This window comes from Stegodyphus dumicola, chromosome 7, assembly GCF_044657685.1.
Source record: "Stegodyphus dumicola isolate Sdum_Otavi_A_Nest chromosome 7, ASM4465768v1".
NCBI lineage: Eukaryota > Metazoa > Arthropoda > Arachnida > Araneae > Eresidae > Stegodyphus > Stegodyphus dumicola.
Window position 1 is genome coordinate 157,202,640 of NC_140774.1, and position 27,182 is coordinate 157,229,821.

At 33.8% G+C, this 27,182-nt stretch overlaps 1 protein-coding gene across 1 annotated transcript; it reads right to left on the reverse strand.

Annotated features, from left to right (window-relative positions):
• Positions 1-25,363, reverse strand: LOC118198295 (heme-binding protein 1-like). Its single transcript, XM_035369938.2, has 5 exons — positions 24,838-25,363; positions 9,922-10,005; positions 5,234-5,363; positions 3,636-3,807; positions 1-357 (listed from the first exon to the last, which is right to left on the reverse strand). Exons 1-5 carry the CDS (start codon positions 24,856-24,858, stop codon positions 159-161), a joined length of 606 nt encoding a protein of 201 aa, XP_035225829.1. The 5' UTR covers positions 24,859-25,363; the 3' UTR covers positions 1-158.
• Between the last annotated feature and the right edge of the window lie 1,819 nt (positions 25,364-27,182).

The window sequence follows — 27,182 nt, forward strand, 5'->3', positions numbered from 1 at the left end:
TTTACTAATAATATGGGATTTCTTTAATTACTAATAATGAGTAATATATTACAGTTTCGAAATGAGAATATTTTCATAAAGGCTGCTTATTTAAGCAAAGTAAATCAATGAGTTTCCAGTAATGGGTGAAACATTTGGCTACGATTAACATTTGGCTTCTACATTTCTTTTTCGCGTTTTCCTGCCCTTTTTACCATCCAAATTTCGTTACGTCTGTTATAAAAATCAAGTGGGGCGTCATATCCAACTAGGTAATATTTAGTTTTGATCACTGTATTATCGTTTTTAAGACTATCAGCTAATTTTCGGGCTTCTTCTTTCCAAGCTCCTTTCCTCCATACGTATCCAGGGAAAGACCTGAAAATGATCAAAATATGTATAATTAAATTCTGCAAAAACTGTATTAGATTTATATTTGGTTACATTTATACTGTAGCAAAAATTTTACTACAAGTTAATGATATCACTTTTACATTTATTTCAATTTTACTACAAGTCTTGTTATAAAGTTATTCAAGAGAAAAAGGGGAAATCGGCTTCAACGAGCAACGATATCTGAGTAGACTATGGAAGAAATTCAGCAGTTGTAAGGCTTCTATCGACTGTTCTTTTTAAATGTTTTACTAAGGCAGATGAAACACAAATGCTTTGATTCAGTTCATCACAGTCAGTTTGGATTATATTAGGATTAAGTCTCTAGGCTTTTAACCTAAACAAGAAAACGGAAATGTAAATAGACTAGCTTAAAAATTGAAATTAAACGTAGCGTATTTTAAGATCACGATGATCGTATTTTCTGCGCATAAACAAAGAATTTTTAACAAAATATCATTATAAATAATTTTATGTATAATATCATCTTCTGTTTCATCTGTATTGATAAGTAGAAGTGATACATTTTAATTTAAAAATCTCGAAGAATATGCATTTTTTTTTTGTTTTGTTTTTGTTTATTTATTTATGCATCTTCTGTGTATAGCGGAAAAAGGGAATCTACTGATTGCTTGAGATTATTTACTAAAATTTAGAACCAAATACAATTTGTCACTCTAATGCCAAAGCGCCACATGAGAGTCTTTCAGTCTTTTAGTTTCTTCAGTCAGAGATATCTTTAAATTTGAAGAATTGAGGAAGAGGAGCAATTGACGCCGAAATTGTTATATCATTCTTTAGTCCTTTCATTCTTATATTTCTAATGGAAGCTGAAGATAAACTGACACTCACTTTTAGCTGGTCTGATAAGTCTAGCTAAGTTAGACTATCAATTATTCGAACTTTTGGTGATATACTGTACCGCTGGATTTTAAGAGCGATTTTAAATTTAGTTTATATACGGGTTTCTAGGTATCGCTGATTTGGTTTGGTTTATTTAATTATGGCAAAGCCCGCAAGGGCTACCTGCCTAACTGAAGGGATGTCTTCGTAGCATTTCCTAGGGGAAACTGTTTCGTATACACGTTACACATGGGTAAAATCACGAAAACGCGCATACAACCAGTTGGTTGACGAACCCATTCAGTTTTGGCTGAATTTTTGGAGCAATATCTAATCTCTTGGCTTATGTACAAAGCAGCTTAAAAATATACAGTAATATTAGCAATTTATTTCCTTAAATTCCGAGATGAACAATCACAGTATTATTCATAGCATTTTATTTAATTTCGTACTCTCTGTACTACGATATTATGGATTTTTTGATAAGGCATGTATACTCTGTCGTTAAAAATGAGGATCACAGTAGTTACGATATTAACTGAATTAGGATTTAAATTTTATGCTAGTCTTTAAATTCTTTTTCTGATTCATAATACAACCAAAGCCATAAGATTTTAGGTTGTGTCTCTGATTTTTTAGCAAACAAATTAGACATCCTGGGGAATTTTTAAAACTAAGAGGAAAAAAGGATTCTTATTCAAGTAGACTCTCTTATTATTACTATTAGTGTCTTAATAAATATTCTGATTTTTCTAGCATCATTGCTGTACTTCCAGTGAGTCAAGAAAGCATTGGGGTAGAACAGGTATTCAGACATTTCTTGAAAAAATAATTAAATATTTCATTTAAACGAAATACTGTTATTACATGTGCCCTGGCTTAGAGCTGAACGAAATCGAAAAACCCTTAAAATTAATTAAAAGTAAAATGAAATAAATATTAAATTTCGCACTTGTCGAGTATAAACGAGAAATCAATGGTCAGAACTTTGTAGAGTCCAGTAGATAAACTTCTGTAATAAAACCTGGAGTAGCAGGAAACTACGTAAGAGAAGGCTTAAAGTACCCTTTATTAAATCTGTGAAAATTTACAATGCGTCAACTCGACTGTAACAAACTTCGCCTCTGCTTGGGCGGTAACTAAAAATCAAGTAACGAAACTAAAATTTAAAGATATTAACAAACGATAGAACTAGACTACAGCAAGATCCCCTAACTTAAACCCTCTTTGAAGCTAGTGGCAGCAAATAAATGCAATTTAAGCCACGTTGAACTAGCAATAAGCAAACGTATCTACGGCAGAGGTGGCGGCTAGAGCCTAACTCTCTCCTTTCTTCTACCGAAACTCGGCTTTAAATACTTCCTACAAGTAAACGATTGCATTCCTTCACGCGCGCTACAAAATTTAACTATTCTGGCACTGACAATTAGGGAATGAAGGCTTATAGGAAAGTTTTTTAAATTAAACTTGTTAGTTAAAATAAATATAAATCCCTACAACTTTTGGAGCGCACATACGTATATTAGAAACAAAATTCTACAAAAATTGCTCTAATAATGTACTGAGCCTCCTCTCTTTCCTTGAATTTACTTCGTCATCTAGGCAAGGATTTAATAAGATTTTCATTGAGATTTATTTCTACTTTTCCCGACTTCATGGTGAGATTTTTCGAAGTACATTTCTATTGGAAATTCTGACTTTATTAATTTTGCCATGCTAATGATATCAAGTATGCATGGGGATAGGTATATAAAGTCCACAGTTTGCAAGTATGAGTATTATGCTTCCGATTATCCTCTATATCTCTTGAAGCGACAATATGCCAGTTTTTCTCTAGTTTAGGATACCGCAAGCGCTCAAGATCATCTAGCTACTTCCACCACTAAGCTTTTCAGTATTTGGTCTTTCAGTCTTTCAGTAAGAAGTTCAGTATTTGGGTTCCACCACATCATTTGCTTTTAGTCTCTCCAAGAATATTAAACTTCTTTTCGTCTACAAATGTAGCCAAATCCCCAAAATCTTCAGGCCTTTTAATGCAAATCTTAGTGAACTGTAATCATGCCATTCAACTCGCTTTACTGTGAAATGTTTTTCTTCTAGCTATTCGACCGTAAAAGTTATATTTTCTGAAACTATTTTTAACAGTTTCTGCTTTACTAGATTTGCTAAATATTAAAATCAATCTGACTGTACTGGTTTAAGAGTTATAAATAATATTTCCAAAGATCCACTTCTTTTCGCCTTCAGTGAATCTTCTTGGATGCCTTGTTCATGGTATGTTTTCAAGCAAATTTGTTTTACAGTATTTCAAAATACAAACAGTTATTAATATATGTGTATAGAGTATGGAAAACCCCTAAGTAGTTGCTGAAGAATGTAGTAGTCAAAACAAGGAGATTCAAAATAGAAACCAACTTTACTTCACAACATAAAGAGCAGGTTCATTTCTAGCAACAGTAATTCCTGTGTCGTTAGGAACTGGAGGATTAATAGCATAGATAGATGGAACCATGAAGCTCATCTCGACCGTGCAGTGGAATTTATACTCTGTAGCTTGCACCCTCACTGGCACTGTCATGTTCATCGTCATTCCTAAGAACAAAAATATAAATAAGAACAAAATAAAAATCTTAGGAATTCTGTTTGCGAATAAACGCAACAAGTTAAAAATCGATATTCAATAAAATAACATATATTAGTCTCTCTCTCTCTCTCTCTTTTTTTTTCTTTGGTTTTAATAACAAAGAGTTTGAAACCTTTCAAAATTGGTTTGGCTTAGCTGTTTGTGGCAAAGCACACTAGGGCTATCTGCTTAAGAGGAGGAATTTCTAAGAACAACTGACTTGTATACACATAAAGAAAACCACACCCATGCAACCAACCTGTTCGCTTGGAATCCCACCCAGCTCGAAACTAACACCGTTCAGACATTTTATCGCTCGGCCGCTGGTGGGCACTTCCAAGGGTTTTGTTTTCCAAGAAAAGTTACGAGCAGCAAATACTATTTTATGCCGCCCTAGCTCGTACGTCATTCTGGGTGTTATTTTCAGGCGTCTAATGTCCATTCTTTGGGTGAATTCTATGTTTAATAATGTGAGGGCAACAGCATATACTTGAAAAAGAAAGTCTGTTAAACGTTTTGCATTACAATCTGTGTAAATTTGTTAGAAGCAGTAAGGAAATTTGAGGAGAACATATCGTATTATATTCTAGGTAAGGAGTTTCTTCATTTACTCAAGAGAATAATATTTCAATTTAAATTTTCAATTAAAATTTTCCAATTGCTTCAATTCCAGTTTTAAAATGATTTAATATGAACCTCCTTATTGTTCCTTTTTATAGAAAACTAAATAATGGAACTTCATTCCATCGTCTTTATGTTGAACTATTTGATACCCACCAGTAAATTTATTTAAAACAGACCCGCATTTTCTAACAAATTGCAGACTAATCTAAAATTGTAGGTTAACTGTAACGCGTTTGACAGACATTATTAAAATTCTGCCTTAAATATTGTTATTTAATACCATTTATGAATTTAGTTTCTTATTTTTAATATTATTCTTTCCTTATTTACAGTCTGTTCTTTTGGTTTCTGAATGCGTTATTATTTACGTAATCAAATGACATTATTCTCATTCGAAACTGCAGGTAAATTATTAGCAGTATTTTTCTTTCAATTATAATATGACATATTACTCTTTTATTTTTGATTTCTTTCGTAAAGTTAAACGCGGCCGTCGTTACCGGCACTACCATGGCACATAGAGAGTTGATAATATATATTAAGTTAAATTTTTTCATTAAAAAATTAGATATATTACGTAGTATTATTAGGATGTTAATTATAAAATAAAATTTTAAAAAGAATTCACCTTTCAGAGCACGGAAATTGAGCTATGTGTGTATTTTTATCTTGGAAAAACATCCAAGAACCTTTCCGTTTTCAAGAAATGGAAACGTTAATTTTAAATCAAAATTAATAACATATTCAAAACATGCTAAAATGCTTACTCGCCTTTATCGTTTTCGCCACTTATATATCTCAAAAGACGTTCGAAAGCTTTAATTTGAGCAATTCTGACAAGCATGCTTTCTTCTACAACAGTTGCCCAAGTCATCGCTTTATATGATCGAACTTCGTAATCCTGTAAAAATTATTATAATAAAAGCAAAAATGTCTTTTTTTTTTTTTTTTTTTTTTTTTCAGTTTCTGACAAAATTCATAAGCAGTCGCTAAAGGATTCTTTAGAATTATTTAAATTTAATTTTTTGATATCAATAATCATTAGTGATAAATATTTCAATACTTTATCTCTGATTAGACTAGTTTTCAAAAAGATAATAGTATCTCGAAATCTCAGAAAACGCAGTGTGACTGAGGAGCTAAAAAAAAATTAAGGTCTAGGTAATTACGTAAATGGATTTGTACCTAAATGTTATCTACATGTTAAAAAAGAGGAACAAGTTGAGCCTAATATATAAAGAATTATCACATTCCACTGCGCGCGCTCTCGTGATGCAAGTGATTAGCACTTGCAAATCTTCAAATCCAGCAAGCATTTGGAAATCCTCAATTCAAATTATCCCAGCGAAAGCAAACCGGTTTTTCATGTTTCCTGCCCTGAAAAATCTTAAAAAGTAGTCTTTACAAATATTTAATTACATGCTATTTTATTAAAAAGTAGTCTTTACAGATATTTAATTACGTAGTACGTATATTTTATTAAAAACAGTCATTACAAATATTTAATTACATGCTATTTTCTAGCAGAAAATCCTCCAATGCTTCTACATAATAAATTTGCCGCTCATATTTGTTGAGGTTAATAATGTTGAGGTTAATAATGTTGAAGTTCCTATAATGTTATTAAAAATAGTAAGAAAGTATTTTAAACAAATTCTTTCATGTTAAGTCTGCAAATGATTAAATTTTCAAGGCTAATGAATGTTAAGCCAAAGCGCGAGGTCATAGCACGTGTTTCTGCTGGGCAGTTATCAACTTGTTAAACAGGTAACAATTGCCGAAGTCTATCTTTTCTAGTTTTTAGCGTTGCAGTTCCCCGGAGATACAACTAATAATGCAGTTACGACGTTGTCGAAGACTTAATAAACAGTTGGATGACTTTGAACGTGGTCTCATAGTAAGGATGCGTGAAGCGGGCTGTTCGTACCAAGCAATAGGCTACCATCTGCACCATATGGACACGGCTGTGCAAAGGTGCTGGCAACAGTGGTTGCTGCAAGGAAATCATCGGAGGAATCAAGCCTCTGGAAGGCGAAGGTGCACCAATGCAAGGCAAGATTGGATGATTGTACATCAGGCCCAAATTGCCCCAATGACAACATTGCTCGCTATCCATACATGCTACAGCCCTTTCCATACGACGCTTAGTTCCTTCAACTATTTATGGCTGTTGGCTGAATCGGGGTTGCGCTCACAGCGGCCTTTAACACGTCTGTCTTTAAACCCACAACATAGACCGAGTTATCTGGAATGGTGTCGTAGACGATCATCATGGCTCCCAGTTGACCGGCACCGCAGAGTGTTCAGACACGAATTCCAGTTAAGTCCTCAGAGTAGATGACCACTCGACTTGTGTGTGGAGAGGCCAGGGCCAGCGATACCAATCAACCTTTATTTTACGGAGGCACACAACCATTACTCCTGGTGTGATGGTTGGGGGGGCAATCTCGTACGACAGCAGGTCGACCTTTGTCATTCTGCATGCAACTTTGATAGTTTAGCGATATATATTGTCTTTTTATGGATTGCGCCAGGGCAAGACAGAAATAATAATAGCAAACAGCCAACACGAAAGAATAATAAAAGAGGAATCATAAAATACAACCAGAAGGACCTCTGGTTTTTATATTTCACTCATTAAAAAAAGCGTTAGAAACTAAACTAAAATTAAAGAAAAACACTCAAAATACTAACAGAAACACGCACCCACATGTAATCTAACAGATGCCTATTTTTCTCTGTCCTAACCTACTCTTGCCATAATTTTCTCTACAATTATTTTCACTGCTACAGTTTTGTAATTCAATATTTTAAAGTCCTTGTCTGCTTCTTCTATATCTTTAGTGACAGAACGCTCTTCAGCAAAATAACGAGCATCTCTAGTCACATTGCATAACTTGCATTTATTATCTTGAAGCCAACATCTATTAAAATATTAGGTAAATCTTCTATGCCCGCTTATAATTTGATTAACGTCTGTGTTTCAGAAAGGTTTTGTATTTCTTGTATGCAGAAACAAGAAAGATTTTCAAAAGTATGCAGAAAATCTTTACTTTTTATAGAGTCTTCCCATAGCGCATCCTAGTTCTTCTATAAATTATTTACCATAATCCGGATGGCCTTTATTCATGAATCTGGTGTTTCAGCTTTTCAAATATTAAGCACTAAAGCCGCTTCTTTAGCAAGGGCATCCGCCCTCTCAATTGCCTAAATACACAACATGCGTTTTGGTTCAGCAAAATAAGGCTTAAATATAAAAAGTGCAAATCCACATCTACTTAAAATGCTTATACGGTAGCACATGCATAGGTTGGCTGTTGCCAGCTAACATGCACGCCACCTCTGTTGGAGCATTTCAAAATATCTTGTGATGGCCAGTAGACAGCTCTTTTTTTCTATTCCGCTACACCTTCGATGCACGAGTTCCTCAAGCACCAGTACCGTAGACTATAAATTGTAAAATCACAAAATCTCCTTATTAAAGAGCTTTTGTAATGTGGTACTGTTGTGAGCCAGAATCTCACCTGAGAAGCTCGTCTTATAAAGCTTCAGAATCAAATCATTTTACTATGCACGTAGTTATTAGAGTGTTCCAGAAAAGTCAGTGAATTATCCAAAAATACCCTAAAAATTTCAAATCCTTAATTAGTTAAATTTTGCTTTCATTATAAAAAAAGATGATGTTTCCTTACGTTTCTCCCCCTCTACTTTTGAAAAATAGACCCTTAATCTTCTCAAAATTGAGCTCTAATCTATTTTCTCCAACTGTCAATTATATTTATAGCATCTTTAAATTTTAAAGATATGTTGAAAGACCTCTTGCGTTACCTTTCATGGCACGCCATCCTTGAATCCTTTTCCAGCAGGATAGTGCTAGACCCCATTTTGTTCGCATATCTCTGAACTATCTCCGAGTTATTGTATTCTTTCTTGGCCAGCAAGGTCACCATTCGAATATGTATGGCATATGATAGGCCGCTAGCTTCAGGCATCCGTAAATGTCACAGATCTGAAGCAACAATTGAAGAATGCCTGGTAGAACGTATCGCAGGAGGAAATATGGAATCTTTATCATTCTTTACCTCAAACAAGCATGCATTGCCGTTAGGAGGGTTTCACCAGTTACTTATTTGAACATTGATTGTTCAGTTGTTAGCCACTGATGGGCTCTATAGCCTTGAATTTTTAATATTTTCATTACTTGTGAACTTTAGGCAAATATTTTCTATAAAAATAATGGTATCTTCATGGTGTTGTAAGATCGTACCTTTAAAACTATCATAATGTTGAAATGATGTTACGAGATAACCTGGCGACTTCTCGCGCAGGTGTAAAAAAATACTAGCTCAGAAGAAGGGTTAAAATAACCCTTTATTATTCTTCAAACTCTTAACATAAAACGAAATACCGATGATTTGTGGTGGAACTTCTTAAGAATATTTCGCAATAAATTCCAAGATAAGATTAGTACTGCACTAACAATTTAATTTAAGGCTAACGAGGCTGACTCAGCAACCTACCCGGCGATGTACTTATATTTAATAAATATTATTGTCCATAAGGCGTATCAGAAACTCTGCGTAACAGCAAGGATAAACTAGTAACGTACCCTGGCTAGAGAAATCACGCTCTGAATAAACTACAAGATTCGTCCGTTTAAATATCCGCTTAATATTAATTTGCATCCTGGCGAGGAAATGCGAGGGGAAGTTGAGGAGTTCAGAAAATATAACAAAAATTTGAATAATTGGTTAACTGAACTAAGGGAAACCCTACAGTGTTTTCTTTTGGGGGGAACAGTGAATATCATGCAAGCATATTTTATTATTTGGAGATTAAATTTTTCTCCATGCAAATGTCACAGAGGCTATTTTTCGAGTTAAATGTTAATTGCGATTTTTCATGTTCAACAGACCCCCCCCCCAAAAAAAAAGAAAAAGGCAGAAAAATGGGCAAATTTCCAAATAAATTCTTTTATATCGAACAAATCGGAAAAGCCAGATTTTGCTTAGTATTTCACTTAAAAATGGTCAGTTCAGCAACTTTTAGGATTCAGACTAATTCAATTAGATTATGCTTCTTAAACAGTTGATAATATGTTTATATGCTGTGTTTAAGTTATTTTAAACATAAATTTAAATACATAGGCAATAATATACTTTCAGAAAGTGAGTCAGATTTTATCACATATTTTTCTAGCAGAATTTAAAAAAAAAAGTAATCGGAACATTTAATTTTTATTCAGTCTTTCTACTTTAAAACCTTTTTATATTAAATCTCACTATAAAATACGTAGTCAGGATGGCTCTGTGATTTCCAGTTTCAAAACGGGCATGATGCTATTGCAGTAACCCTGAAAGGAACTTTAAAAGTAACTTTTGCAGTCTGTTTATAGCAATTGCTTAATTCAAAAGGATTGCCCTATTATACAAAATAACTACTAAAAATTAAGAACTTACAGTGTGTTGTTCGACGACAGCATAATCAGGACACTCTAAATTTTTGTATAAACATCCTTTCGCTACGTTGCTAATAACAGCAGTCTAAAAGAAGAGAAATAAACATATTAAAATATGTAACAATTTTCGAAATCTTTTATTTTCCCTTAGAAATAAATATTGTTACATTTTTTTTCTCTTTATGCACGTTACGGGTTCGTGGATTTGGAGTGAATAACGACGACACTTGATGAAGTATCGAAACATAATTTATTATCCAATATTATTCAAGACAGCTCTAATAGCACGGTTACAGTCATCGAAAAACTTCTATGAACACGCTGGAACAATCAGCAACACAGCCTTCAGACTGTCAGGCTATAACGGTGAACATAGCTTTACGGCGAAGCACCAGAGTACAGCTCCCGACTCTGCTCGGTGTTTCTCGGAACTCTACGTACTCTCGAGACTCTCCACGCTACAACTCGCGATGCACTCGACGATACACTAGAGTACAGCTTCCAACTCGGTTCGGTCGTTCTCGGAGCTCAACACACTCTAAGAATAAACCCCACGATGCACTAACTCGCAAAATTCTAAGAGACTCTCTCGATGCACTCGACGACCAACTCGGTATTAGACTACGAGACACTCGCTCACTGACTCTTAAATGACTAGACTAGGCACTTCCTGACTGACTATCAACTCGATGGATTCCGCGTACAAGCAGGGTTTATTTAGCTTTTGGCTTGTGTTCGAGAATATTCTGGACTAAACCAGTAAGAATTCGTTTCAGAAAGCTCTCATCCGTCTATGGCATATCGCCAATTGGTCGATTTCTCGCCAAATGCAGCAACCCTGCCTTCCCTTGCCATTTTCTGGCAACCTTAAACCTGCTTTGCGGAGAAGCTATCTTACCGCGGCTGGAAATTCGTAACAGTATTTTATCTTTAGATAGCGTACTTCTTCCCTAATTGAAAATAATTATTTCCTGTATTTAAAAGGAAGAATAACTAAATACAGTAAAGCTTCGAAAAGTTGAAATTCTGGAGAATTCGAATTAAATGTTTAAATATCGAATTCCTATCAATGTTAACTTTTTTCGATAAGTTTGAATTTCGATTGATAATTTTTTTACGTGTTAATATTTTTTCAACTTCTCCAAGTTTAATTATATTTTAATTTATTGAAACTCTCCAGCATCAGATCTTTGTTTGTGAATTTCTTATGTAAGCGACATTGCATTAAGGTGCCATTAATTCTTAGTGTCCATAAAAGTCTTTATGCGGACTTTATTTGGAACTTTTGGTCGTAGGCATGTATTTTCAATTATGAAAAATGCTCCAAATGACACAAAGTTTTCATATTACGACATTTTAGATTTAAAGGAATGAGTTCTATAAAAATTATGAAATACTGTAAAGAATTCTATAAAACCTTTTCATAATAATTATTTTTATGCGTCTGCATGGTTCCTAAAAAGGTTCCCAGTAAATAAATAAATAAAACGCCAAACGTTTGATTCCTGTAAGACATAAATACACCGATATTTGATTTTAAAAGTTTGAGGTCATGTTCATAGACCATGCATAATTAGAAGAGCAAAATATTTCCATTGGTGCGTAATTAAAAATGAAATATCATCTTAGAAAAGGGTTTTTGTTGTTAGTAGATTACATGACAAAAAATATTCTGAAATTTTTTTTTTCTTTTTCTTTTCTCCCAGACAGGGTATTTTATTCGGGAGAAAGAATCTTTCCGAATTTATGCTCCAGAAAACAGCAGTAGTCATCTTGGCACATAGCCAACTCGTTATGTTATTCGCGTAAAATAAAAATGATAATATTTTTAGTTTAATGAAAATTTTTGTGATTATTAGATTGTAAGTGTGAAGTGATGAAACTGCGTAGGAATACTAGTAATAAAGTATTAAATATTTTTAGCATTTGAAAATTTGTAAATTACTTGTGTGAAAATTCTTCCGGTACACTAATAATGCAATCTCTGTGATTTACTAGTGTATTCTTTATACTAGTAGTAATATAAAGTAGTTCTTTATTTTATAGTTTTTTGCATAAATTAAAGAATTGCTGTAATAAATTAAAGAATATTTCGCATTGGCAAATCACAAAAGAAATACCACTGAACGCTATTAAAGAAAAAAGGGAATCAGTTTTTGGAGTATTCTAATTTATTTTGAACCGATTTCTCAATCAAAGAAGAAAAATATTGCAAAAATACCAAGTTTTACTCTAACTTTTCAGGTTTACTTTTATAAAGATTTTAAACTTTTACTGAATATAACCATAAGAATCCTACAGAAAGTTACATTTCGTAATTTTATAAAACTGATATTTTAAATTTCAAAACGCAAAACTCGGAGTCATTTAAATTTTTTTGTGAATAAAAGTACATGTCTACAGCTGACGCTCGTAGAAATAAAGGCCGTTAAGGACTTTTATGGACACAGTGTAAGTCATGAAATTCATCTTACTATGAACTGAAAGTTCTGTATTCAATTTCTGTTTAATTTTTAAAAAACTTTTAACTTAAAAATCTGCTTGTTATCTGTTTTCAGATTCCTCCTTTTCAAATAAGAAAACATTTGGCACTTGCTTTATGTTAGGGGTAAGCAAAAGTCGGTCCGCGGGGCCGAATGTAGCCATTTTAAATGCTTAATCTAGCTCGTTATGAAATCCTGTGCGACTACATTTTCATCTCCTTCCTATCCGATTTTATATGCAAATTACCGAAATCAGCACCACATTGTGCGTATTTGTCTATTGTTACGATGCGTATGCATGAATACACTAGCGATCAGTCTAAACTAAGAACACTAGAATACGCTAGAAAACATGTAAATCTGTCGAAGAATATTGTCGAGAAATGCCAGCTGCGGTGAGATAGCTTACCGCCAAAACGGGGTTAGGGCTGCCAGAAAGTGGCAGAAAAAGTCAGGTTGACAGATTTGGCTCGAAACCGCCCGTTTGGCGACAAACTTGGTGATTGTTATAGACGGAGCGAGAACATTCTAGAACGCATTCTTAGCGATTTTCTCTGGAATATTCTCGAAGGTAGATTAAAGCTATATATACCCTGCTTTCACGCGGAGGAAGTAGTACTGCGGCTTGAATTTCAGAGATTAGCTAGAGAGCGATCGATCGAGTCAGGAGCTGTATTTTAATGCTTTGCCGTGAAACTGTCTTCACCGCTATAGCCTGAAGGCTGTGTTGTTGATTGTTTCAGCGTGTTTATCGTAGTTTTTATACGACTGTAAACGTGTCTTTGGAACTGTCCTGTGTAATACTGGTGAATAAATTGTGTTTTGATTCTTCATCAATTACTGGAAACTCATGAACCCTTATAACGCAACAATATAGTCCTACTATTTCCAGCAGCTTTAATTTAGAAATTAAACAAAAAATATGAATACTGTTGAGATATATTTATTATTACACATATTTAACACTATTTCTATAATTTCTGGATATAATATTTATTTATATCAAGCCATAGAAGAGAATGGTTTTTTTATAACAGCGTTTCATTTACAGAAATTTAAAACGCTTGTAATGCAGGCATGCTTTAAAAAAATGCATTTCTTATTCTCTTATAACGACGAGATACAAAACCAAATAGCAAATTCGAAAACACCAATTGCTTTACTTCTTACCGATCTCGGAACACGCGGTACTGACTATTTAGTTGCAATTCCAGAAATAGCAATGTTTACCCATACCTAAATATTGCGAGGATGTACGTGCAGATCACAGTGAGTTTTATATTTGTTGATACTATATAAATAAGCACTCAAGGAAACTAAATTATAGTATTCATTTCAAAGTATTTGCTTTAAATATAAATCTTAATGTTATTGAATTAAAAACCAATTAAGTTATATGTTACTCAACTGCCTAATAAAATACAAGTTTTCATAAAAGGGAGATAAAAGGACAAACACTTGATTATATTGATATTTATTAAAGAAAGTGGGTTTTTACACAAAGCCAATAATATCTAATAAAATACTAGGTATTTATAAAGTCTCTGTACATTTTTTAGAAATGTATTATAATTCCAATTTCTTTGGAGGCGATCTGAAAGAATGCTGTCAACAGAAGGAAGAATAACCATTGTTTGTGCCCATATACATGAATGAACATATCAACAGGTGCAGGAGGAATTCGCCCGCAAATTCAGAAAACAAGTTCCTACCAGAGCAGCCATTAAAACCTTGGTATACAAATTCAAGCGAACGAGTAGTATTACAGATGAAGACCGTTCTGGGAGACCTTCGATAACGCCACAGGTTGAGAAAAAAGCGTACAAGAAGCGATTATGCGTAGCCCTGAGGTATTTACACGAAGACTCAGCTGGGAACTCGGGATTTCGCATACTAAATTTTCATAAACTATACGCGGCCAGTTTGAATGCCTACCACATTCAAACTGTACATAAGCTTGAAGTCGAGGACTATGCAGCTCAGAAAGCCATGTGTTATGATTTCTTGGAAGCTGTGGAGAATGAGAACTTTATGGAAAATGTTCTCATTAGCGACGAAGCCACTGTCATGTTAATAGGCATAATTACTGATTCTGGGGTAATGAACAACCAAACGTATTACACGAATCTCAACGAGACAGCCCTAAAGTTAATGTATGATTGGAGTAACGAAGTCTAAACTCTATTATCGACCTTTCATTTTTGCAGAAAGGACCATAACTGCAGAAATTTATCTCGACATATTTCAACAGTATCTTAAGCCACAGCTAGTATCAGATGGCATGATTGACACTGTTATCTACCAACAGGTTGGGACACCTCCTCGTTTTGCCATTACTGTGCGTAATTATCTTAATGAAATTTTTCCTGATGGGTGTATTGGTCGTGGCTCTCAACGGCTTTGGGCTGCACGATCACCAGATTTTTTTCGTATGGGGTTTTATCAGATCCAAACTGCACCGAGTAAAGATTGGCAGCATTGAGCACTTAAAACAGCGAATTATGGCTGCAGAAGCTGAAAATACACCAAGAATTTTACATAAGGTGTTCCGGAGTGTAGTGGAACAGTGGCAATCGTGCCTAGAAACTCTAAACGGCCACACTGAATTGTATTAATTTAGTGTTCCTTGTGTTGCGTTTTCATGTAAATGACTTATATTTGAGAATAAAGCATGTTTAAGCAAAAATGTATAGACCCTGTATAATCCAAAATTTCTTATTATAGACCTTTATATTTATTGAGAAGTTACATTTCGTTTACAAACGATCAACCAGAAATGATATTTTACTTAAAAATCGTTCCTATTTTAAGCATGGAATTACCTAGAGGTCATCTGCTGACCATATCAAATTTTTCCATTCATATGTCTATTCATCCTCTAAAACTTCAAGCCGGGATAGGTCTATTTGAAGTTAGAAGCAGTGGAACAGAAATCTCTTTTAATTTTACTACTTGTCATTGACTTTCACTTTGTATTTTGCTTGCTGCTTTTGCAGCGAGGATAAAAACTGGTGTGATTAATTCTATATACATTGTGTCATGCGAAAGCGAAGTTGTGGAAGAAAAATTAGATTGGAATTACGGTTCGTAGAATTTACTTCGAAACTCTGTCTTGTTTTGCTTCAGTACTATTCTCATGCTGTTATTACGCTGGTTAATCTAATTAAAATATATAAATGGCCTTACTTAATAGTGCACTGAAGATTTTCAGATTACAGGTAGCCCTCCTACAACACGGCATCCTGTAACACGGTTCCGCTATAATAGGATTCATAAATTGCGAGAACCCTCCTACAACACGGTTTTCTTATAACACGGTTTCTCTCTAACACGATCAGAAAATTGCCCAAGCAATCCGAAGAAATTTAACGAACTCCGCGCGAAGATTTTCCATATTGAGCAAAGCACCCATATAGTAATTTAACACATAAGAATCCTTGGCCAGTTGTCTTCCAAGATTCGGTACCTGTATGGTGTCTCTCTTCATGAGTCATAAATTCAAAGATCGTTTCGTTTCAGGAGTCAAGGTTGGGAGAGCATTAGAATTTCAAATCAAAACTTCAAATTTCACAGAACATAGAAATAACATTTATTAACGATAAACTTATATTACTTACGCCTATAGCGGCCATCAAACATAATCAAGCATCAAATAAATATTCTTCATGTTCAAGCGTCAAGTGGAATATTTTTCATCGGCGCGCATCAAGAGCGCCACCTATCTACCAAAAAGACGGAACATACTCCGCCCGATGAACATTGGTTCATTACAACATTATTATAAAGATCTTCAATTTTAGATTTAAACAAGTTTTCCAAAAGTTCAACAGTATATCATATAAAATAAAAATGCATAATGACAAATTTAAATTGAATAACAACATTAAATTTAGCACAAAATTTTACAAATAAAACATACTTACAATCTCTAGAAGGAAAACAATATAATGAAACTGCTAAATTACCATAATCCACAATTGTGGTCCATTCTCTGAATCTGAAACATAATTGAATTAATAACAGTAAAGACACAAATTATGAATATACAGTTAATGGTTTTTTTTAGAGTCTTATTCACTCAATAGTAAGCAGGAAAGTTTATGTATAGGACGCTTCATTTCGCCCAATAAAGTTTTTAGTTTCACAACACGAACTTTTCCATCAGCACCAGGATATAGTTCAATTACTCGTCCAAGTCGCCACTTTAATGGAGGCAAATTTTCGTCCTTTATCAAGACTAAGTCATTGAGGGCTAAATTTGGTTTATCCCTGAACCATTTGGTACGCCCTTGTAATTGTGAAAGATAATCTCTAGACCAACGTTTCCAAAAGCTCTGGAAATTTTGCTGTGTCAATTTCCATCTTTCAGCAGGGGTTAGCTTATTATTTGTAAGATCAGGTTCAGGAATTGCTGTTAATGTAGTTCCAATCAGGAAATGTCCAGGTGTTAAAGGATTAAAATCTTCAGGGTCAGATGAGATGGAAACTATTGGCCTGGAATTCAAACACGCCTCGATCTGTGTAATTAAGGTGTGAAATTCTTCGTATGTCAGAACCTGGGTCCCAATAGTCCGCTTTAAGTGAATCTTCATTTGTTTCACTCCAGCCTCCCAAAGGCCTCCAAAGTGAGGGGCAGCAGGAGGATTGAAGATCCATTGAATATTTTCACCGCTCGGGTAGTTTTGAAATGCTTCGTCAGAGGAAAGTGTAGCTATGTATCTTCTTAATTCTCGATCAGCCCCAACAAGGTTGGTGCCTCTATCGGAAAAGATTTTCTTGGGTTTTCCTCTGCGTGACACAAATCTTTTCAGAGATGCTAGGAATGCTTCAGTTGTTAGATCACTGACCACTTCTAGGTGAATGGCCTTTGTGGTGAAGCATATATAAAGGCAAACGTAACATTTATATCTCGTTCCTCCTCTTCCTTTCCTAGCTTTAATTAAAAAGGGGCCTGCAAAATCTAGTCCTGTATTCGAGAATGTTCTATCCGACAATACGCGAGAAGCAGGTAGGTCGCCCATTATCTGATTGGATGTGCTTGTTCGATTTTTAAAACATTTTATACATTTCCAAATTATTTTTCTTACAATTTCTCGGCCATTAACGATCCAATATTTCTGTCGTAAAGCAGATAATGTTAATGTGGCTCCTCCGTGAAGGTTCACTTCGTGAAAGTGTTTGACTATCAATTCAGTAACTTGGTGACTTTTGGGAAGAATGATTGGATACTTTGTGTTTTCTGAAAGATTCGAGTTACAGAGTCTACCACCGACTCTAAGGATTTCTTCTCTATCAAGAAAAGGATTTAATTTCAGGATTTTACTGCTGAGATTCAATTTCTTCCCTGCTTTCAAAAGTCTAATTTCTTCTCTAAATTCGGAATTTTGCATGATTTTAAAAATCAAATTGCTTGCCTTATCCAATTCTTGAACTGTTAAAAATCCCTTGAGTTTTAAATATGTAGGTTTAATATTGTGGCAGAATCTTAAACACCATGCAGTTACGCGTTTCAATTTTTTCCAGGATGAAAACCTGGATGTCAATTCAAATTCAGCCTCTTGGCTGATAACAGAACATACAGTAGTTTGACGCTGTTCTACCTGTACCTCTTCCACCATAGGCTCGATCAAAGGATCAAAAGATGATGAAGGTAAAATTTTCTCTTTTAACCACACTGGTCCATTGAACCAAAGTTTATTTTCCACTAGATCAGAAGCTCTTAATCCACGTGAAACTATGTCAGCCGGATTGTCATTTCCCTTACAGTATTTCCATTGCGAAGGTGATACAACATCTTGTATTTCCCGTACACGATTAGCAACAAAGGGTTTCCATTTATCAGCGGTACCCCTGATCCAGTGAAGAACAATTTTAGAGTCACTAAAACAAAATACATTATCTTCTTGGATATTAAATAATTCCCTTAAATATTTAACTATTCTTGCGGCAATAATTGCTCCCATAAGTTCTAAACGAGGCAAGGTTAATTTTTTAAGTGGGGATACACGGCTCTTTGAAAGAACAAAAAACGTACAGCAAGAATCAGGATCACGAAAATATGCAACAGCTCCATATCCCTTGAGGCTGGCGTCACAAAAGACAAAAAGCTCTATTTTATCGAAATTTACACATTCATCATTTAATATGTATTTTCTAGGAATACACAAGTTGAGAATAACTTCAATTTCAAAGTACCAAGTTTTAAATTTTTCACTCAAATAACTGGGCAAAACTGTGTCCCAATCAATACCCAATTCCCATAACTCTTGTAATAAGAATTTTATTCTGATATCAAAGGGTGCAATGAATCCAACTGGGTCATAAATTTTTGCCACAATCTGTAATACCTTTCGCTTTGTAAAGTGTTTCCAGTCAACTGGTTGTAAAAGTTCTTGTACATCTAATTTCAATGTGTCCTCATCCAAATCCCAAATTATTCCCAGCACCTTTAACGTTTTCTTATCCAAATTATCTTCCTTATTAATTAAACCAATATCTTGCCAATGATTTTTTAAAGATACGGAATTTGATTCGAATTTTCTTAAGTTCATACCAGCGTCTTGAAGAATTTTAACTGCATCAGTTGATAATGAGAAAACTTCTTCAACGGAGTCTGCTCCATGGATAAGGTCATCAACATATAGGGACTTATTTAACATGTCAACAGCTTTGCTATATTTCTTTTCATAACCCTTAATATGATGTTTGATAGTGGCGGATAAAATAAACGGACTTGTTGTCATTCCAAACGGCACTCGGCACATTCGGAAAACCTTAAAGCCTAAACTATTGTCACTATTGTCGTAAGAATGATCAAACCATAAGAACCTTAAAAAATTTCTATCTTCACTATCAATTTGAATTTGGTGAAAAGCCTTCTCTATGTCTGCACAAAATGCAACTTTATGTACGCGAAATTTTAAAATTATATCCAACAAGTTAGGATTTAAATTAGGGCTTGATATCAAACATTCATTTAACGATTTAGTTCCTTCAGACTTAGAAGAGGCATCATAAACTATTCTTATTCTTGTTGTTACTTTTCCTTCACGTATAACGGGCCTATGAGGCATATAATAACAGTTAGGTTCATTTTCAACAAACTTACATTGTTCAACAATCCCCCTTTCAACTTGTTCTCTAATTATATTATCATATTCATTATATAGGAAATCATTTCCCTTTAATTTATGCTTAAGTCCTAGAAATCGTTGTTTAGCAACGAAAAAATTATCAGCGAGTTGTGATTTATTGTCCTTCCAAAAGATTTTTGTTTCGTATCTGCCGTTATTAAATTTTAAACTGTCGTTAAAATGCTTATCCAAATCAAATAGTATCCAAATCAGTTTCCGAAAATGTTTTGTTTTCATTTTCAATTCCTATCGAATCCAATTTCCAAAATGACTGCAAATCAAATGTGTTTCCTTCAACGGCAGATAAAAACAACGCATTAATTCGAGTATTATTATTTTTTACTTTATCCATCACTGTGTATCCAAATATGGTCGGTACTATAAACAAACCATCATTTATCATTGAATTACTTCCTGTTTGTATATACCAGAAATGCTCCGCGCCAAGCAGAATATTTATGTTCTCATTAACGGGACTTGTATCCGAAAGTTCCAAGCCCTTTTTAGTCATAAATTCTTTAATGTTTTGACATGTTGATGGCGGCTGGAATTCTATTAATGATATTAATTCTATCCCTATAGCTTCTACAACAAGGCAGCGATCATCGTTTTTATTTTTTATTTTTAGACTATATACATCAAATTCTTGCGAGTTACCGCGCTGATTTCCAAACGAATAAATTGTTAGAAATTCTTTTCTAATGACTTGCAATTCTAAATCGCGCGCTAACTTGTGGGTGATGAAGTTTCGTTCACTACCTGAATCAATTAATAATCTTATGATTCTCGATTTATTTTTGCTTTGAGCAATAACAGAACATGTCTGTAAAAGCACACTATATTCAGGTTTTAGAGTGTTACAGTGGGAAGTAGATACTAAAGTTTTATTTTGCGTATCTGCGGATTTAACATCTTCCATTTCTTTCGATTTCAAACGGCAGAAAATTTTATTATGATTTTTCTTGTTACAATTTTCGCATGGTTGTATATTTGACCGACAAAACGACCGCAAATGTGATCTCAGAAAGCATCTGTAACAGCGACCTTCATGTTTCAATTTCTTTCGTTTTTGTTCGTCGGAAAATTTCAAACATCCGGCAGATGTATGTTCGTTTGATTTGCAGAATATGCAAAACATTTTTACCGATGTGTTAAAAGCAGAAGCTTGTGATTTGACTTTATAATTTTTTAACCCTTGTTTAGGATTAACCCCTGTGTATTTATTACCTTTTGAGCTATTAATCAAAATACTTGCTTCTCGGCATTCAGTTTCTATTTTAATGAACTCTATTAATTCACTTACTTCTATATTTTGGTTAGATGTTCTTTTTCTATGGAATTCAAGAGCTAAATCTTCAGGTAACAATTTAAGAATTATTGGGTTCAATAACTGTCCGTATGAACCGCTAGTAACATCTAAACTACTTAAATTTCTAACGCAGATTTGTAACTGATCATAGAGCTTTCTTAACCCAAAAACATTTGAAGAACTTTTAACTGGTTCTAACTGTAACAACATCTGCATGAATTTTGATATAATAACATCTTTACGACCAAACCTCTCTTCTAAACTTTTAATGCATAGATCATAATTTTCTTCAGATAAAGCATAACCAGAAACACAATTATATGCTGAACCAGATAATAAACTTTTCAAATATGTAAACTTATCTATTTTAGATAAACTTGGATTAGAATGAATAGCATTATCATACGAATTAAAGAATTCGAGCCATTTACTGGGATCACCAGCAAATTTTTCAATATTTAATTTAGGTAACTTTACTGAAGCACTACTTGTAACAACATTATTACCATTCAGAGTACTACTAATACCATTACTAGTTGTAATTATACTTCTTTCAACAACTTCATTACTGCTAATTTTCTTTACTTTACTAACAATCTTAGCTTTAAACGTTATAATTTTTTCATCATACTCTTCACATACAAGTAGTTCGTTATCATATTCTTTTTCATCAATTATGAGAGCATCGATCTTTGAGTCATGAGTTTTAAGTTTCTCATGGTATTCAATTAACAATTCATATGATGAATTTAGATCTTCTACATGTTCTTTACTTAATTCTTCCGATAATAATTTCTCAATTTTATTTAGAAGTGTAGTAACTTTACTACGTACAATAGCACGTTTCTTTTTCTCTTTTGCTAAATCATCCATTATGTTTCGTTTTCAAAGATCGATACCAAGAACAAATGAATCAAAAGTCTTACCTTTCAAAAGGTAATTTCCCTTGTCGCGGGTTTCAGACACCAAAAAAATGTATGGTGTCTCTCTTCATGAGTCATAAATTCAAAGATCGTTTCGTTTCAGGAGTCAAGGTTGGGAGAGCATTAGAATTTCAAATCAAAACTTCAAATTTCACAGAACATAGAAATAACATTTATTAACGATAAACTTATATTACTTACGCCTATAGCGGCCATCAAACATAATCAAGCATCAAATAAATATGGCATGCGTCATTCTTCATATTCAAGCGTCAAGTGGAATATTTTTCATCGGCGCGCATCAAGAGCGCCACCTATCTACCAAAAAGACGGAACAGTACCTGTAAGAACAAATGTCGTCAGGGAGACAAGCCACGTAGTGGAGAGCGACCGTTGAATTCTTAACCTGTAATGGAGGAAAATCGTTTCCTTCCATGACATTCAAAGCCCAATAGCACAACAAAAACAATACCCATGTCTCAAGAGAACGCAATCACCAGATAACAATGAAGAAAGCTCACTATCGCAGAAGGTGAACAACATGAGGTCACAATAAGTGCTCTAAAACGCACAACCTGTACATTTGGCTTCCACAATTCGAATACTCATCTCCGTGGCCTGAAAACAAAAGTATCTCACGCTGCTGATCGGCAGTCTGCGTCTAGCCACGGTGTGTTAAAGAATAACCTTTTTCATTTTTAAGACATTAAGTTTCAGTCCCAAAATATGTTCGATGAATGTAAAGAAACAACGTTTAAGAAGAAATTCATTTCTTTAGAAGTAAAGATACAAATTTTGGACCATCTTTTAAAAGGAGAAAAGGCATCTCACATTGAAAAAAGTTTTAATTTGAATGAAGCAACAATCCGGACTATTAAGAAAAATGAAAAAGAAATAAAAAATGCAATTGCTACAGGATCTTCGATATCCGCAAAATGTATAGTTCGTACCCGAGCGCCAATAATTGAGAAGATGGAAAAAGCACTCAGTATTTGGATTTGATGATAGCTGTCAAAAAATAATTCTGTTAGGTGTGAATATTATTAAACGAAAAGTACTCAAAGTTTTCAGGCACCTCAAAGAACATGGATAATCCTCTGTCAACCCAGATTTTGTGGCAAGTAAAGGTTGATTCGTAAATTTCAAAAAGCGTTTTGCAGTTCATAGTATCAAGGAGAATCTGCATCGGTTGATTGTGAAGGACGTTGATTATGAAGCTAAAGATTGGCTTTTAAATTGTTTTGTGCCAGACGCTGAACCTTATTTAAAGCAGAAAAATTTGAGCTTCAAAGCGTTTTTATATTTAATGTTCCATGTCACCCACAAGATTTGAATCATCCCAACGTCAAAATACTGTTCCTGCCACCTACTTCGTTACTCTAACCATTGGATCAAGGTATTATTTATACCTTTGAAACATATTATATAAGAAGAACATTACAGTGGATTTTAGACGTAACCGATTCAAAATCAATTAATGTAATGGAAGCTTGGAAGACATGCAGGACTGCACTGTATCGATGTGGTATCTTTGTCTCTAAAAGAACCGAAAACATCAACGTTAAATGCATGTTAGAAGAAGATGTGACCCTCTTCAGTTGAAATAGAAAACGTGCGGTAATCGTCAAAAAAACGAAATTGGTGGTATCTTTAGCGAGTTCTAATAATAGAATTGCTAAATCAATCAGAGACGAAGGTTTTGTCAGCATGGCTGTTGAAGACGGTCACGATTTAATAACGGAAAGAGAAATTGATGAAGCAGATTTCATGGAAATGGCTTCCGAAGCCGTAAATCAAATCGATTCTGAGGACGCTAGCACAGATGAAGATTATGCAGTTAATAATTTAACATTAAAAAAATTAAAAGAAGATCTAAGCTTTGTTGAAAATCTCGAATCATTTTTCTAGACTGCACACCCTTCCGCTGAAATAAGCCGAAATCTCAAAAGGGAGTTGCAAAACTGTCTAGCTCCATATCGAGAAATTTACATCGGCCCGGTCAGAACTAAGTAAAATTACAAATTTTTTAAAGAGGGAAGAAAATACCAGAACTTTAAATGAAGAAAGAAATTCTGACAGTGAAAGCGATCTCATTCCACCTAAAAAATGTTCTCGTTAGATTATACTGACAGCGAAGAAATTTGTTAAACTAAAGTTGCGTTAATTTAAAATATGTAATATTTTTTGTTTTGTGTTGTACATACATATATATGTTTAATAAAAATTAAGTTGGTTATGTAGAACTTAAAAAAATATTTGTTTTTAACCCCCCTTTTTATACTGGTTCCGGGTCTCATACAACACGGTTTCACACAACACGACCTTTTCTAGGAATTTATCTACTGTCTTATACGAGGGTTACCTGTACTTAAAAACAGGCCTTCCATATCATTAAAGGGGAAATAACCGTTATTTGCGGTTTATTCCACAACTTCACATCCATTTCGGACCACGATTTTGAACATTTGAACTATTTATTTTTATAGCTTGTGTATATTTGTGTAATCTTCGTTCAGAGACGGATGTACATTATTCGAACGATAAAAATGGGCATTCCAAAGTGATTTTTTCAAAATTCGGTTTACTTTTTTTAATTTAATGTTGACAATGTTTTTCCGATTTTCGCATATCTTCGTTTAACTGACAAACTTAAAATATTATAATTTCACCGTTTGCTCAATCGAACGGAACGGATCGCAATCTTTTAAAATAAAGTTTATGTCAAAGTTTTCACATAAATTATTGATTTTCTATAATTTTTCAAATACTGCTCGATTTTCACTGATTCTTTCATGCTTATTACTTCAAAATTCCAACACCCAGACATGTTTCTGTTATAAAGTTTTGAAATACTCACAAATTATAAAACAAACTCTTTGTTCTTAATAATAATAATAATGATGATAATAATGAATATTCATTATTATTACTCTTAATAATAATAATGAATATTAATTAGGTGATTTTCTGGAAATTTTTAAAACTTGCGCCAGCTATAAACTCAAATTTGTTTAAAACGCACTAGTTTAAATAATATATATTAGAAAATTCTAGAAACAGAATACATACCAAAAGCACCATCTTCCACATTTTGAGAAACGTTCTAGTACACTCTTGAATACAAAATAAAGTGTCGTCTTTTCCTTAAAAGCAATACACTATCAGCTGATTATTGGTACATAACAAAACACATTTATCCTCAGAGAGCAAGCCTGACTTAAATCAGCGATTGCCACCTTTTTTTCTCAAATTTAAATGGAAAATCAACAGCTGATGAGGACGGTTAGCGGTGTTATATAAAAGTATTTATAAAATTTGTCCTTCAAAGCTGTCTCATAGATTATTTCTTCCAGTTATCTTTGCTGCCTATAAAATAAAAATCGGAGAATAATGCCATATATTACTCTAGTTATAAAGATATTGTAAGTAGTTATAAGTGATTGTTTATACGAGACAAGAATTGAGGTACTCAGGGAAGGTGGTACTGGCAGAACTCACAAAAGTGTCCGTATTATTTCTCAGTCCTGTTGATTTTATTTAAATTTCGCCATTAGGTATTTGTAAGATATCACTTTTAGTTTCTGCAGTGATATGCGAATTTCAGTATCCAAAGTCAAGAAAACAGAGGAAAGTCACTGCCTTTTTCTTGTGTTATCTCTCGAAATTTTGATAAGAGGCTTAAAATAGTTTTCAAACCAATGCAGTATCTTGCCGTTTCAAAAAATTTTCTTCCGCCTTGATGTGAAGATTTGTTTTTCCTTTTTGAAATACAAATATATTATCTTTCTTGTTCACTCTATTTAATAGTGAAAACATTCAAAAGTTTCGGGTTTGATGATTTGATGGAAATTACAAAGCTGTTTATACATTTTTAAAAAGAATTTCATGGAATACAATTTTAAAAAACGAGTCTGAAATATTCTAATACAATTCCTAAGAATTTTTTTCAAAAATCTCCTGACGTTGTTAAAATTTTCTTCTTTAAAAATGGTGCTCCTAAATGCGGTTTAGATCAAAGATTACTTATTTTTTCTCTTTTCAAAGAAGAAATATTCTTATTCCATTGTTGAAAAACATTGTGAATCCTGTAATTAATGAAATGAATCCCGTAACTAATATTTCTATGTACATATGTACAAGTATTCCAGTATTATCTCTAATGAACCAGGATGTACTAACCTTACCGAACATGATATAGAATTAGAAGCAGAGAGACCGATATGCGCAAAACCTTATCGGATGTCTGCCAGACAAAACAAGCAGTGCTGTCAAGTAATACTTCTCTGTTAATAGTAAGCAAAATAATAGCCATTGAATAATAAGCATTGAATGAATTAAATCTTAATAGCAGCATATACAAAAAAATTCAGTTGCATGATTTCATAACTTTTGGCATGTTTGCAATTATTCAATAGTGACTAAACTTTTGGAACTATCGCCAAGTCTAAAAGAATTAGGTAGGTCCTGGAAAAATAGTTCAACAATTATCAGGGACAAATTATGTAGTCGAGATTCCTGAGAAAAAAAAAAAAAAACTCAGGTACCACATTAATATGCTGAAACCGTATTTTCAACGAACAGAAAATATAACTTGCTTATGTTTAGAAGACAGGATAAACGGCTATGAAGATGAAATACCGAGTTTAAATTATAGCGCAGATACTGAAATGTCTGAAGTTATGCAAGGCATCCAGTTGATTTCACTATTATCTGAAGACCAACGAAAAGATTTAAAGCAGTTGATGTACAAGTATTCCTGCATTATCTCTAATGAACCATGATGTACTGACCTTATCGAACATGATATAGAATTAGAAGCAGAAAGACCGATATGCGCAAAACCTTATCAGATGTCTGCCAGACAAACCAACATTTTAAAAACTGAAGTAGGAAAGATGATAAAATTCAATGTAATAGAACCAGGTGAATCGGATTTTATCTCTCCATTCATACTGGTTGAAGTTCCTGGAAAAGAGGCAAGACCATGCATTGATTACCTTCGCTTGAACAAGGCAACTAGGACACAGTATTTTCCCTTGCCAAATATTAAAAGTTTATTGGAAAAAGTGTTTTCTGCTAGATATATAACTGTTCTAGATCTTACTCGAGGTTACTAGCAGATCCCATTAACTAAAAGAGCCCAGCGTTACGCTGCTTTTGTTACAAGTTTTGAAACATTTAAACCCTTAAGGTTACCTTTCGGGCTAAAAAATGCATCATATGATTTTAGACGCATGATGCAGAAACTTTGAAGGATTTGCTGTACCCTATATTGACGATGCTGCAGTATTCTCGCAAACCTGGGAAGAACATTTGGAGCACTTCGAAATTATTTTGGAGAAGATGAAAATTGCTGAACTGCATATTAAGCCTTCGAAATGTCAGTTTGCTCATACGACCGTCAAATATCTAGG